Genomic DNA, 14,775 nt, shown 5'->3' with positions numbered 1-14,775 from the left:
CAAAAAATTAGGTCCTTAGAACAGTGAGCACAGACTCAAACAGGAAATGTTCCTCACCCAGCAAGCAGGCAGAACCCACACAAACCCAGGAACCTGCAATCCAGCTAAGGCCAGGATCCGGTCTGGATCCGCTCTGGCCCCGCCGGCAGTTCTGACCTCGCTTAGGACCCCAACCGGAGCCAGCCTCCTCACTGGTAGCCCTGGCCTGAGCTCTTCCCTTGGTCTCCCGGCCCACGAGCATCTGCAGGCAGCACCCGCGGCCCGCCCTGCTTCAGGCTCCCCAGCTCACGGACCCCTGAACTAGTCTTGGAGGCCCACCGCCGCCGCAATTGGCGCCCCTGGCCCACCAGCCTCTTCGTGAACATAACCTCCCCAGCTCACAGACCCCTGAACTAGCCTCCCTGGCCCTATAGCCTTTTCACTTAACTTCCCAGCAGCCACTCACCTGAGCCTCCCGGCCAGGCTTGCTTCCTCTACTAGTCTCCCTGGCCCACCGGCCTCTCTCCCTGCAGTTGCCCTGTCCCGCTGGCCTCTCCTCGACCCCCCACCCGACTCCCTGGCCTGCCAGCCTCTCCCCCCAGCCTCCCTGGCCCCAGCCAGTTCTCTCAAACCCACCCTCCACCCTGCAGCCTGAGAGGCTCACATCTAAAGGAATCTGCCCTCTCTGGTTCAGGGCCCTTCTGCAGCTCCCGCTGGTTCCAGGCTAACGTCTAGTCTTCCTAACAAGGCCTCTAAGTTCACACACCAGCTTCCCCCACCAGTTCACGCAAGAAGTCCTGAGTCAGCGCGCCCACTCCACACCACACCCTCTACTCCAACCCCACTTTACAGCTTCTAGCTTCCTGGGTAGCCATGCTGCAGTTTGGGTCTGTGCCTGGGAACACCCCTGCCTCTCCACCCTCTGCATCTTCCCGGCTCCCTCTCTGTCCCTCCTGGATCTGCCCCCCACAAACTGCCCCAGGACACATCTCTGCATCACTACACTGATCTGTGACTTCTTATTTACACACCCCTCCCCCAGCCAGAGCTCCCTGACTCTGGAAGGTCTAATACAGACAGGTGTAACACATGAATAAATGAGTAATTCAGTAGCCAGAGCAGGACAAAGAGGCATTTCACACAATTGACCCCCCAACTCTAGACCTGCCCCTGGACATTCAGTACATAGTGGTGGGTCAGGGAACAACACCTTCCTCACCTCTTTACTCAGTAGCCTATCTGCCTCTGGGCTCTTTTTAAAGTTTCTTCTTCCCTTCCCTACCTCCTTGCTCTGAATCCTGCTCCCATAAGACCCTCCAGGGCCTCTCTTGGGTTTGCCTCCCCATCTTGCAGGGAGCTCCTTGAGGAATGAGATCATATTTTATCAAGCTTGTGTCCTCAGCCTCCTCGTGGCCATATGTGATAAATGCTGGTTGAATGAGTGAGTGTATGGTAAGTGTGCCCAGCTCTTTACCTGATAAAACCCCTGAAGGCAGGATCCATTCTCTTAAGTACCAACCACCTGTGACCACTGTGGACCAATTCTGTGCCAGGCACTAAAACAGGTGCTTCTACACACACCCCTCCTCATTCTCTACCCTCTCACCCCACTCACCCCAGGTGTGAGCGCTTTCCTGAATGGCCAATTGGCCCGCTGCTCAGCATCACCTGCTTCCCACCTGTTTATAGACATCCAGCCCAGCTGCTCTTCCCCAACCAAAGCATGGCCCTGGGTGCTGAGCACTTATGGGCTCTAGTCACTTAACCCTAACAGCCTTATCAAGGGGGTGAACATACTACTATCTGAAGAACTTGAGGCCTTGAGAAATTTGGGTGATAAATCCAAAATCATACTTCTAAGTAGCGAGGCCAAGATTCAAACCAGGTGTGCCCAAGCCCCAAGCCTATCATACAAATAACCACCAGCTGAGACCATCTGGGTGTCTCAAGCAGTCTAAACTCACAAACCACACGCTTAACACCAGGACGCCTGTTGGCTAAAATGGAGGAGGAAAGAGTGGCCCTTTCCCTTTCAGTCTGTATCTCACAGAGCTCACTCTCTCAGGGATGTTACTGCTATCCATCTAGTTGCAATGGCCAGAAGCCTGGGAGTCACTTGGGTCTCTGCTTCAATCCCCAAACACATTCAATCTGAAAACCAGTTTTGTCCATTCTGCTCTAAATAGCTCTTGACTCCATCTCCTCCTCCCCATTCTCACTATCACAACCGGAGTTCAGACCACCATTATCTCTTACTGCAATGGTATCCTTCCAGTCTTGCCTCTGCACACAGCACCGTGACAGCACTATCTTTAAAACATACATCTCACGACATCATTTTCCAGCGACTTCAGGATACTTTGTCCTCAGGATAACTTCCTGATTCTTTACCTTTGCTTGAGGGCACTTATGCCCTCTAGTCACTAAGCCTTTGCATATGCTGTTCCTCTTGCCTAGGATGCCCTCTTGTTCTTATTTCTATCTCCTGAATCCTTCTGGCCATCTTCTTTGAGCACACCCTCAGCCCAGTGGGCTAGTTACCCCTTTAGTGGATGCTTCCAGGTCCTGCTCACATTTTAGCAATTAACACACTGCTTTGTAATTGCCTGTTCACTTGAATCCCTACCTCACTAGTCAGAGTCACGATTAACTTGTTCAATCTTTTATCCACTAAACAAATATGTACTAGCTGTTAACTCTGTGCCATAGTTAAATACTTACATACAAGATACAGAGCTGGACATTACCCTGGAGAACAGAAACCTCACCTTCTCTTTCGGGCTCTAGATTTGTCTCAGCAGGAGGCTCAACAGGTTTATTGAATCAGCGACGGAATGCGCTTGCGTGAGACCGTGTTGCCGCGCGCACTTCTGGGAATCGTAGTCCCCAGGTTCGGGCCTCTCTTTATGGCGCAGGCGTATTCAGATTGAGACCGTTTTACTATTGATGCGCATGTCCCGGGAGGCGGAGTGGTGAACTGCGCATGTCTTAGGGGTGGAGGTGCGGTCGAAAAGGCGGCGCACTGCGGAGGTGGGGCATCCGTGACTCCCGGCCGTCGCGGACCTGCCTGCGAGAATGGCGGGTAGGGGGAAGCTAATCGCGGTGATCGGAGACGAGGACACGGTGACTGGCTTCCTGCTGGGTGGCATAGGGGAGCTTAACAAGAACCGCCAGCCTAATTTCCTGGTGGTGGAGAAGGATACAACCATCAATGAGATCGAAGACACTTTCCGGTACGGTAGCCCGCGAGGCCTGAATGGGACCCTTTGCCTTGGGTGGGAGCGCGGAGAGTAGGCGGGGGCGACTCGGGGACCCGGCGGCCGGGCTGCGCTGGGCTTCCAGACCCCGACGCCGAGGGTCAAGGAAGGTGGTCCGGCAGCCCTTCCGGAGGAGGCCTCTGTGTTCCAAGTTCCCTTTTGGGGCTTGGGGGAACCCGGGCTATGTCAAGTCCTCATCCTCACATGACTGTGTCAGGAAAGAAGGGGAACAGAGCTCGTGACGGGCGCCGCCCCAGGGTCCGGTCTCAGCTCCGCCCACGTTCGCCCCCAGCCATGCTAGCACTCGGCTCTTGCGGATTGGCCTCTAAAGGAACCATGCACTCATCGGGAACACCTAGGCAGTGGGGTCGGGGTCGGGGTTTCTTGTATTTTCACGTCCCTTAGAGGCTAACAACAATCCTGTAAGGTAGGGGTTATCGTTCTCCTTTACAAGTGGGAAAACTAAAGCTCAGGGAGGTTACCTACTAAAGTACGTACCATTTGGAAGAGAGGGAGAGGGGTTTGAACCCAGTCCCAACTCTCTTAAGCCAAGTCCACGCTTTGCTTGTACAGTTCCCTCACTCTTAGAATTTCCCATTGTCCTGAGCACAGCAAGCAGATACTAGGACAGTGTCCTACTTTCTGCTAAGATCTTGCATTTGAAGTTCTCATTTCTTGCCCTGGGACAAGAGTAATAGTTTCATAGTGTGAATGCAGGCATGCCCCCTAAACCAGGAAGTGAGACTTGAATTGAGAATGCCAGCCCCCTATGCTTTCTCACCCCTTCTTTAAGGCCCCTGTTGCCAAGTCTCAGGGACAAACCACATTCATCTGTTTTTCCCTACACATTCAGCCCTGAGATGCAGGCTCAAACTGGTTCCTGCTGCCTGGGGTATGAAAGGCCCTCAACTGGCCTGATCTCTAAGCATTCTGGCAAAGTGACCCAAGTTACCATGGGAGAAGGACAGATTTTACTCCAAGAACTTTCCATGCTTCTATCCAAAGGGACCCAGAGATCATCAGGTCTAACCAGCTGTAGTGCCTGGCACAGAGCAAGCACTCAGTAAAATTAGTTTTTAATATTTTAATTAACTAATGTATGGGTGATCACAAGGAAGGGAGATGCCAGTCTAGACTCTCTCTCTGGGGAAAGTATGATTTTCCTCCTTTTGTCTGTATTCTTGGCTCACACCAAACTTCCCCTCTCATCCGTCGGCCAGCCTCATCAGCATAGACCTTACGGCCTTTAGTGGTCTCATCAGCCTCCTTAAAAAAAATTGTTTTCCTTTGAAAAGTTAAAGTATTCATGTGGTTTGCAAATTAATATTTAAAAGGTATACACATTGAAAAGTCTTATTCCCATCCCACCCCGTCTTTTTCCACTTCATTACCTCCTTTCTCTACCCCTGTAAACACTTAATTGCTTATTTACCTTTTTCTGCTTTTTTTTCATGTACATATAGAGGGACAGACATGCATATTCTTACCCTCGTAGCATACAGAATATGCCAGCATGTGCCCTAATCTTCAGCACCAGTTCACGTGGAAGCCTTCCAAGCAGGGGAGGTAGAAGCCAACCCTGACAGCCAGGGCCCTTAGATTTTTTAATGAAGTTGATCCTGGTTAGAATGGAGAGAGTTTAGCTAGCAACCTTTGCCCTTGAACTCTGCGGTTTCTGGGTCAAGCCCATTCCCCTCTACAGCCCAGCCTCACCACCTCCCAGTGGACTGCCTGGAATCCCCTCTCCTCTCTCTCAACAGACAGTTTCTAAACCGGGATGACATTGGCATTATCCTCATCAACCAGTACATCGCAGAGATGGTGCGGCATGCGCTCGACGCCCACCAGCGCTCCATTCCCGCTGTTCTGGAGATCCCGTCCAAGGAGCACCCCTACGATGCCGCCAAGGACTCCATCCTGCGCAGGGCCAGGGGCATGTTCACAGCCGAGGACCTGCGCTAGGGCCTTCCCCACAGCCAGGCAGCTTCTCCCCAGGCTTGCTGTCAGCCCTTCTCTAAGTTGTGAGCCCCAGCCCCCTGCCCCTTCCCATTCCACTAAGAGGCTAAGTGAGGGGCTTCCAGGTTGCTGGGGCTCTGCCATTAAAGTCAAGCCTGGTTAGGGAACAGGAAGCCTTGAGTGTTTTCTCTCCACTACCTCTTCCCTGTGCTGTTACACAGTGTCATTGTTGATGTTAAATTAAAAAAGTAATGTTCTTGGTTCTCTCCAAACTAAGGCTGGGTGCTGCAAAAGACATGCATGGGATGAGGCCCTTGGGGGGATTAGATTGGCAGGGCTGGGAAGGGTTTGGCCAAAGATACAGGCATAGCAAAGTTGGACCAGGAAGATTGTGTCAGGAGGTCATAACTCAAGGATAGGTCTTTTGAATCAACAGTGACCTGCTCTGGTGGGGAGGAATGGGAGAAGGCTTGTGCCCAGGCCCTTGGCTCCCCGACTTCAGTCTCTCTTGGGCTAGGAAAGGACCTGACCCCAACAGATGGAAGCAGAAACACGGGAAACCCAGAAGCCTGTGGCATTAGACTGAGCCTGGGTCCTGCAAGAGGCTTGGAGATCAAGGGTCTTAGCCGACGGGCCCTGGCCTGAGGTTGCCTCTGGAGTGAGGCGTGCGAGGTCTGCTCCAGGCAGGGCGAGTAGAACCCTGGCCCTGTGTGAGGTGAGGCCTGGTTGCCGGGTGACTGCCTGTGGCGGCCCCTGCTGTCAGAATGACTATGCTTGCTATTGCTCACCCCTCGGGGACAGGCAGCCGGGTACCGCTCCTTCCCCTGCTACCATGTCACGGCAGCTCAACATGGATACGCTGCGGCAGAACTTTTGGAAGGAGGAATATCTGCGGGAGAAGATGTTGCGCTGTGAATGGCACCGCAAGTATGGGACAATGGTGAAGGCCAAGCAGAAGGCTAAGGCTGCAGCGCGCCTACCCCTCAAACTGCCCACCCTGCACCCCAAAGCCCCACTTCCACCTCCACCGGCCCCCAAAGCGGTGCCAACCAAGGCCCCCAGCCCTGCGCTGGAGACCCCTACTATTCAGTCAGAAATGTACCCGGTCCCGCCCGCCACCCAGGCTCTGCTGTATGAAGGCATCTCCCACGACTTCCAGGGGCGCTATCGCTACCTCAACACCCGAAAACTGGACATGCCAGAGATGCGCTACTTCTTCCCCATCACCACCAGCTTCACGTATGGCTGGCAGCTGGGTGAGCCCCAACCTCTCCAAAATCATTCCCCTTGTGAACACGGAGCCCCTGCCCTGAGAGCCAGGCCATGCTGTCAGCACTAGGCACGCGAGACGTGGTTGGGGGGTGTCCATTTTGGGGGGGGGGGGGCAGGCCGTGAACATAAGACAAAGGACCCATTAGAGAAGGACCAGTTCCACGATGAGACTAGGGACTGATGGGGGAGATGGCAAGGGATGGGTGAGGCTTTAAGCTGGATTGTCCAGACAGGCCTCTCTGGGGACCTAACAGAAGTTAAGTGACACAAAGGAGGAAGTTGGATTTTATCCAAGTGGGAGATGAAGCCACAGTGTTTTAAGCCTGTGAATGGTACTGGTAGGGTACTAACTATTCTGTAAGTAACGGCCTTTCCTGGGAAAGAGTCAACTCTAGCAGCTGAGGTCTGCATCTGTTGGGTCACCCTGGCAGGAGAGGACAATGGCTTGGGCGAGGGTGATTAGCAGTAGAGCCGAGGGACATTCAGGCTATGTTTTGGAGGAGGAGTCATGAAGCCTGCTGACGGACTGAATGACAGAAGGGGAAAGGAGGCCATGGCAAAGCCCGGGTGTTGGGCCCAAGCGCCTGGACAAAGAAGATGGGGAGGAGCAGGGCTGGAGGGTGTGTGAAGACAGGTGGGCCCTGGCCGCGCTGGAAGGGCCAACGAGGCGGCTGTGTACGGTGGTCCCCCCTCTGGAAGGAGGTCAGAGCCGAAGATGCAAGTTTGGGTGTCAGCAGGATGTAGGTGCTATTTAAAGCCTGAGGTTGGGTGGGCTTACCCGGGGAACTCCAGGAGCTGGAATGTGACATGAGAGACAGGGGCACATAGAGGGTTAGGGAGATGATGTTGGTGGGAAGGCTGTCCATCTGGACCGAGTCTGCTTTCTCTGTGAGGCTGAGAGTCAAGGTGGTCCACCTGGAGGAGAGGGGGGAGGCAGTGGTGTAGCTGGAGATGCAGAGTTAAATGGCACAGGAAAGGGAACATGCCCGCAAGCGTGGCAGGACTGCTGGGTGAGGCCGTGTCCTTTGCTCTATGTGCTCCTGAGTTGCAAGTGAGGCTGCTCAGTCATGGGTCGCCTTCCGTGTGTGTCCATGTGTGTCGTCTTTGTCGCCCCCCGGCCCACCCGCGTGCTTGAGTGCCTGGGCGAAAAAGGTGGATGGCTGGGGATAAACACAGCTGATGTTTTGCCTAAAAATTTCCCCCACTTTCCTTAGGGTCCTAAAGGGGAAGGGGAAAAGAGGAATTTTCCCAAAAGCAGGAAGCATGTCCCAGGAGAGCAGGAGTTAGAAGGAAACACTCTCACAGAGCCGTCTAGCTTTGTCCCCATGACCAGCAGTGCTGGGTGTCCTGCCACCTGCTCTGTGGAGGAGCCTGAGGTGGGGCAAACGATGGCACGTGGCAGACTGGCCAGTTCGACCATTCCTGCTGGTCTGGACCCCCAGCTGGTTCCCTGTTTGCCCACAGCCAGTGTTCCTCAACAGTACCTTTTATTCCTTCACACTTCCAAAGTGGATACAATACAGGCAGATTCCTAGGACTCCGTAGGCAGGGCTCCCACGCTCCGCAAGTTCCCTTCCCCAGGCCCCATTCCTGGCCTCCGACATCTTTTCGCAGGCCCCCCACTGAAGCAAGAACTGGTCTCCTGTAAGATGTGCCGCATTGAATCGTTCTTCCGAAAGAATGGGGCCTTCTCGCTGCTTGACCCTCAGGACCTGGCTCTCTGACGGTGGCCAGGCAGTGGACTTAGCGAGGGAAGAAGAAATAACATGCCTCCTGGTGGGGCCGAAGCTGCTGTGTGTGTCCGTGTGTCTGGCCTCCCAGGCCCTGAGGCAAAGTTCTGGGCCTTTCTTGGAACCACCTCTGTTCTGCCTTTGCTGGCCTGCAGTTTGCTGGCTTGCTTTTTCCTTAAACCCCATCTCTTTCATCAACCATTTGAGGATTCAGCAACGACTCAAGGGGGCTGGGAAGGGTGGGCGCTCCTCTCCAGGCAAGGGCTCCTCAGCGCCAGGAGGCCACAGTAGCTGCTGGAAGCTCTGGGTGTTCCTGGGTGAGAGCGACCTGTCATCCCAGAGGCCAGAAAAAGGGAACAACCCCCGCCCCATCAGCGTCCCCGGCCTCCCCCTCACCTGGCCCCTATGGCCCGCAGCCGCCAGGTCCTCTCCTGGAGCCCTCGCTGCAGCTGCTCCCGCAAGGCCCGTCGCTGCCCCACCTCGTCCTCCTGCGTCGGGGCCGAGCGCTGAGTCCCCGGGCGCCCGCCCCGCGGGCCCGAGGGAGCCAGCAGGAGGCAGCACCCGGCAGACGCACCCCTCCCGCCGTAGGTCCGCATCGGTGCCGGTGCGAGATGGAGGGGACCCGGGAGGCGCCCTCACCCACCCCCGCCCGGGCAGGATCGCCGGGGCCCCGCCGTCTTCTCCCGGGAGTCTTGCCTGTGGCGGGAGCTGGGCGGGGCTGGGTGGGGGCCCCAGAGGGTGCACCCGGCAGTGGCGGTTCCAGGCGAGCCGGAGGCGTTCCAAGACCTGCGGGAGGCGGCTGTCAGCGGCCACGCGGCCGCCCCTCGTGTTCCTCATGCCCCTCGTGCCCCAGGCTGGCCCGGCGCGGCGCGATACGCACCCAGAGCCGCTGCTGCTCGCGGGCCTGTCGCTGCCGGCGCCTGGCCGCGCCGTGCAGCTCCAGCAGCCGCTGCAGGGCGGTCTCCTTGTGCGCCGCGCTCACGGCCGCCGACACCTTCTCCCGGCCCGGGAGCCTGAGCCACGCGGCTTTCGAGGCCCCGGGGGCTTCCGCGCCACCCCTCAGCTCCCCGACGGTGCCCAGGAGCCTAGCAGAACCGCCGGGCACCTGCTCCGCCGCGCCCGGGCTTCCTTCCAGGTCCTGAAACTCATGTGGGTCACGCACCGGCCCGGGGTGCTCCGCCGCGCCCGAGCCCCCGATACCTGGGGCCGCTAGCGCCTCGGCCCCTGGGCCTGGGAGCCTCGGCGGTGGAAGGGGAGGCCGCGCTCCCTCCTGGGCGGCCCTGGGGTCTCCTGCGGCCGGCTTTGGGCCGTCAGTTTGGTCCTGCGTCAGCTGGGTGGTCTTTTCCCCGGAGCCAGGGCTCTCTCTCCCCACAGGCTGAGGCTTCTGTTCTCCCGGGGACCTGCAGAAATCCCTAGAAATTCCCAGGGAGCCGCCTTCCTCCGGGGGCAGTGTGGGCGCCTCTCCCTCGGCCATACCCCAGGCTTGTGAGATTCGGCCTGGGGAAGCCCCAAAGGTCTTCACTTCCCGACCCTGAGTCTCCTTCTGCGGCTCCTGCAGGACCTCTTCTCTCTGGCACTCAGGGCTGTTGCGTCTTTGACCTTGAAGACACTCTCTCCTCTCACTCTGGGGAGCCTTTCCCCCGGGATACAGGGAGGCTTCCTCCCTCAGAGCCTGAGTAGCCTCCCCACTCTGACCCTGGTGTATCTTCTCTCTCTCATTCAGAACTTCCTTGCCCTCCCCCCTGGGGGCCTCCCCTGTCCGACCCCTGGGACGCTCTTTCTGCTCTCTCTGCCTCTGAGGAATCTCAATCCTCAGCAGTTTCTGAAGTTCTGCCCTCTCCTGGCCCAGGCTCCAGTCCAGCCCCTCAGGGGGATCTTGGGGTTCTGAGAGGCCCTGGGAGGGCAGGCCTGAGGGTCTTGGAGACAAGAGCTTCCTCCCCCATAGGCTTGTGGATGGCCTTTGGGTTGTAGGTCGGGCTTGTCTTTTCTCTCCTCTCTGGGCCGGGTCCTGGGAAGGAAGAGCATTTGGACCCAGGCTTGTGAGGGAATCCCCATGCCAGGGCCACTTTCCCCAAGTGACCCTGGAGACTTCAGAGGCTGTCCCAGTGGACCTCATTTCCATTACAGCCCTTGCCTGATTCCTGAACTCATTAAGCCTACTGTATGTAGTGTAAACGGTGCTTCAGGGAGGGCCCCTTCTTCTACCAGCCTACAGGAGGTGGCATCACCTCCCCCCAATAGCCTCCTTCAAGGCAGACCCCATCCCTGCTATCCCCAATCTGAGAGGGCCTTTGCCCAGAACATTTTGACTCTCACCTTGAACTCAGAGCTTCCTGGGTCCCCAAAGCTACTGCTCGTGGTGGGGTTCGGCTCTTGTAAACCACCTGAGGGAGAAAGACCAATGTCAGGAACCCTCTGGTCATGTCCCAGCCCCTCACACACATTCCACCTGAACTGGAACCAAGAAGCCTAGGGAGTCCCCAGCACATAAGGGGAAGGGGATGCCCTGACGACTGATGTTTGAACTTCAGTGCTGTTGCAGCTCATTGGTCCACCTTTCTTCAAACTCCCTGCCATGTGCCGGCTTGTTGGACGGGCCTGCCAACAGCCCACCACACCTTCCTCATCCTCCCAGCCAAGGCAGAGCACCTCAGAGGAACGTGAGCGGAACCTGCGCACCCTTGTCCTCAAAACCTCCACGGGATGCCCAGGGGTGGGGGTGGGGTGGGGGGAGGGTCTGTTGGCCAGGCTTGTCAGTGCCTTATAAGGGCACCCCACTTCCTCCTGGTGGGCCCATCTAGGCCCATCGAGAAACCCACCGTATGCACCTTACTTTGCTCTTATTAAGAAAAATCCTCTTTAGGTCTTTCTTGGTTGCTGACAGGAAAATCAAAAGAAACTCGAGAAATGAAATTTTAGGCTGAAGCCTGCCCTAAAAACTGCAAGTTTCATAATTAACAAAAGAACTCTAAAAATAAAGATAGGAAACGTCTCTGCTCCCGTGCAGCTGTGAAGGAAGGAGAGTCATTCTGCATCCCTAAAACTGTTAAAAGAACTTGATTTCTTAAGATCCTAAATGGAGAATGTTCACAAGAATATTTCATCTATGCAGTGTGGATGTGTGAATATTCACAACAGTAACCAAATGGGTATGTTCTTTGTGAAAATGTCTTTCAAACAAAGGAGTCTGATAAGACTCCCAAGCCTTTAGAAACGATTGCCGTGAACAGGGAACATAACCCCAACCCCTGTCCCCTCACAGTTCTAATCTGTTGTCTTACTCAATAACTTATTTCTCTGGTTATAAAGTTGTAACTGATGCTTCTGTATTCCCAAGAGATCTTTGCCTTGGAAAAATCTCTGTTGATCAGAAAAACAAGCATTGGCTCTTCGCTTTTTCTCTCACGTGCATGATGCGACAATGAGAGGCTTATGGCTCAACTAGGTTTATTTAACCAAAAATTTGAGAGTCTGTTTCATTCAAATTAATAGGCCCAGGGTTCACAGCATCTATCCCATGGGATTCTAATTGCTTATTTATGGATATACCCTCATTAAGCTGTGAGCCCCGCAGTGACAGGGACCAAATAATGAGGCCAATGAGGCCAACATGCTCTGTATGTTCCCAGTGCCCAGCGGGGAGGGGGAAGGGGTGGCAAACAGGTGACATGTGCTGCTGTTCCATCCCCTCCTCCCTGGGCCACTGCACACAGTCATTGCCAGCACTCTCTCCCCGGAGCCCCAGTTTAGCTTCAGAATCCTGGACCCAGTGCCTGAGACAGCTGGTACTGAACAGGTAGAACTGGGACATAAAATAAAACCTACTTCTTGTCCCCGGGTGCTCCTTGGCACCCAATAAGAAGTATGAGATGAAGAATGACTGAGAAGGGGACTGGAATCGGGGCACTTAGGATGAGGACTTCCCACCTCCTCCCCATCTTGTCTGGCCACCAGCCAGGGAGTCAGCATACCCGGTGTAGGCTCTGCAGGCATGGGAGGTCTCTCCCACCGGGGGTCTCTGTCACTCCTAGCTTCGCCCAGATCCAGGGCCCATGATGGGTCTACTGCCTGCCCCCTGCAGGGGTCAGAGGCTGCCTCAGAATCACCCTTGTAGCCCACAGGCTCTGGAAAGGGGAGGCAGCCTGTCTGTCTCCCCACCCCAATGCCTGAGCCCAGTCCAGGGTGGTCTCTCCCAGCTCTGTACCCACCCCTGGGTCCCAGGAGCTGGAACTCGGGGGTCACCCTTTCCAGGGGCTGTGGGGTAACCCTACGGGTACAACTGAGTGAGAACCCCAAGAGGAATGTTGGGCATAAGGAAGAAGTGCTGGGCAGGACTGTGGAAAGAGATAGGAAAAAGGGTCCAGTGTTTGGCCCTTTTGTGTGGCAATACAAACTGGACAGAGTTTCCTGGGAGAAAGACTCACCTGTCTGGAAGCTGGTCGGTCTGGCTCAGAGAGTCCCCAGCCTGAGGCAGTGGGCATAGCCTGGAAGTCTGGAAAGTTGGAGGGTGCCCCAGTCCACAGGGGCTCATCCCCTGTGTGGTGGGCAGCCTTGAAGATGGCCCACGATCAGCCCTCCTCCCGGTGTCCGTGCCTATGTATGACCCTGCTCTCTTCCCCTCCTCGTGAGGAAATAGGTCACTCCCACCCATTCGAGCCTTCAGATGAGACTTCCGTTCTGGCCAACAATGCTGGCTGGGCCCTCCCTTAGCGGTCGCCCGCTAACACCCCCGCTCGCTACAGCTGAGGATGCCTCAGCTCTCAGAGGGGGCTGCCAACCTGCCCCAAGAGCCTCTGACCATTGGTGACTGAGACCCCGGGCCTCTGGGCCTCTGCCCTCAGCCAAGCCAGGATTGCTTTCCTCCCATGCTGCAGCCATGTCTAAAGCCTTCGAGATGTCATCACACCACTGATTTGATCAAGATGGTCATTAATTGTGCAACAGTAACATCAGGCTGTAAGTAATGAGCAGGTCCTGGGCACCAGGCAACGTGCAAAACCTTCATGTGGATGAGTTCACTGGGGCTCCCTCCGAGGGAGATCGATTATCTTCCCCATTTCGTAGCTGAAGGAACAGAGGCTTACATTCCCCAGGGAGCATGGGTACAGAGACAGAACCCAGGCCCATCTGTGTCTGAAGCCCCTACTTCTCCCACCTCCTTCACGACCACCATCACCCTAATGTCACACTGACCGCCCCCTCTTGCCTCCAGCCAGGCCCCTGCTCACCCTGCTGGCCCACCGCTCAGGACCCCCGCCTGTCCCACCATGGGGCTTGCTGTGCTGGCTCCGCACATACCGGGCCTGGCCCCTCAGACCACAGAACTGGGCCCAGGGGGGCCAGAAGAGGCTCAGCCCTGCCCCAGTCAGCAGCTCCAAGTCCCACAGGAGCTGCAAAAAGATGGGGTGCCAGGGTAGGAAGGGGTGCCCACTCTGCCCTCTGCCACGCCCCTTGGCCAGCCCCCTACCTGCTCCCGGGCCCTCCGGCTCCACTCCATCTCCAGCAACACAGTGGGAAGCTCCAGTCCTGAGCGACAGGCCCGACTCTCTTGCACCTGGGGGGGACGAGATGGAGTCAGGCCTCCGCCTTGCCCTTCAGAGGCCATGCCCCACCTCCCTCACCTGCTGCAGGGCGGCCTGGAGCTGGCCCAGGGCCGCAGGGCGTCCAAAGAGGTGCTGGTACAGGGCTAAGGCCTGCCTGTGGCTGCAAGGGAGCCATGGCCCCCCAGGTGCGGCTGTCTGCTCCATGGGGAGGGGGCACCAGAGCAGATGTCCCCTCCCTCCCTCCTTTCCTCTCCTCTGCTGCAGGAGCTGGGAGAGGGGAGGACAGGGAAAGAGGAGGAGACAAAGGCTCCCAAGCTCAGTAATGCAGGGGACCTGACATGTGAGCCGGGGCCTGGACCCCAGCCAAGTCTCAGGGAGCCTCGGCCTGCCTCTGACCTGGGGTTCTTGGCTGTAAGGGGCGGCAGGGCGGGGCGAGGCCTATGCTGAGAGCATGTGTTGTATGTGTACATATGACGCTGGCAATGGCGTTCCATCCACGTAACCCGCCCCACGCGGGCCGCAGCCACCGACGGCGCACTTACTGTGCGAAGTGGGTCACAGCCTCCCCATCCCGTCTTACAGAATCCAAGCTGCCCCACAGAGGCGAGGTGCCCTAGCTAACGTGGGGTGTGGTCTTCCTCCTCAGGAGGCAAGTGGCCGTGATGAACTGGCTGGGGGTAAACGTGGTCTGGGGTGGGGGCAGGAGCCACCACAGGCAGGACAAGGGCGAGCACTTCCCAGGTGCCTGCTCCATGTTATCCAATTGCAAGGCGCTGGCCCCGGGTCACTCTGCTGACTCATCCGACAGGAGATGCAGCAGGTTGAGGGCATGGTTTGTGTAGGTCATGACAAGGGCAGGGACAAGGACACGAGCTGGTCTGTCATTGCCACGTCCCCTGCTGTCCTGAGCAGCCTTGCCTACCTGCTGCTTTGCAGCTGCTCAGCGAGAGCCCAGGGCCGCCTCTGCTCCCTGGGCCTTGGCGCACGTGGGCTGAGCTGGCCAGACGGCTAGTCTCAGGTCAGTCCAGCTCTCCCTCC

The 14,775-nt window shown here is 56.7% G+C and overlaps 2 protein-coding genes across 2 annotated transcripts; both read left to right on the top strand.

Annotated features, from left to right (window-relative positions):
* Positions 1 to 2,928: 2,928 nt before the first annotated feature.
* Positions 2,929 to 5,464, top strand: LOC111152026 (ATPase H+ transporting V1 subunit F). The gene is made up of 2 exons (XM_022510299.1): positions 2,929 to 3,212; positions 4,997 to 5,464. Exons 1-2 carry the CDS (start codon positions 3,055 to 3,057, stop codon positions 5,196 to 5,198), a joined length of 360 nt encoding a protein of 119 aa, XP_022366007.1. The 5' UTR covers positions 2,929 to 3,054; the 3' UTR covers positions 5,199 to 5,464.
* A 560-nt stretch (positions 5,465 to 6,024) lies between these two features.
* On the top strand, positions 6,025 to 8,188 carry LOC111151862. The gene is made up of 2 exons (XM_022510089.1): positions 6,025 to 6,448; positions 8,079 to 8,188. The coding sequence occupies exons 1-2, from the start codon at positions 6,025 to 6,027 to the stop codon at positions 8,186 to 8,188; spliced, it is 534 nt and encodes a 177-aa protein (XP_022365797.1).
* Positions 8,189 to 14,775: the final 6,587 nt, after the last annotated feature.

Source organism: Enhydra lutris, unplaced genomic scaffold, assembly GCF_002288905.1.
Source record: "Enhydra lutris kenyoni isolate GAN:26980312 unplaced genomic scaffold, ASM228890v2 scaffoldscaffold27, whole genome shotgun sequence".
Classification (NCBI taxonomy): Eukaryota; Metazoa; Chordata; class Mammalia; order Carnivora; family Mustelidae; genus Enhydra; species Enhydra lutris.
Note: the sequence above shows the minus strand (reverse complement) of the source record. Positions and strands in the feature narration are given on the sequence as shown.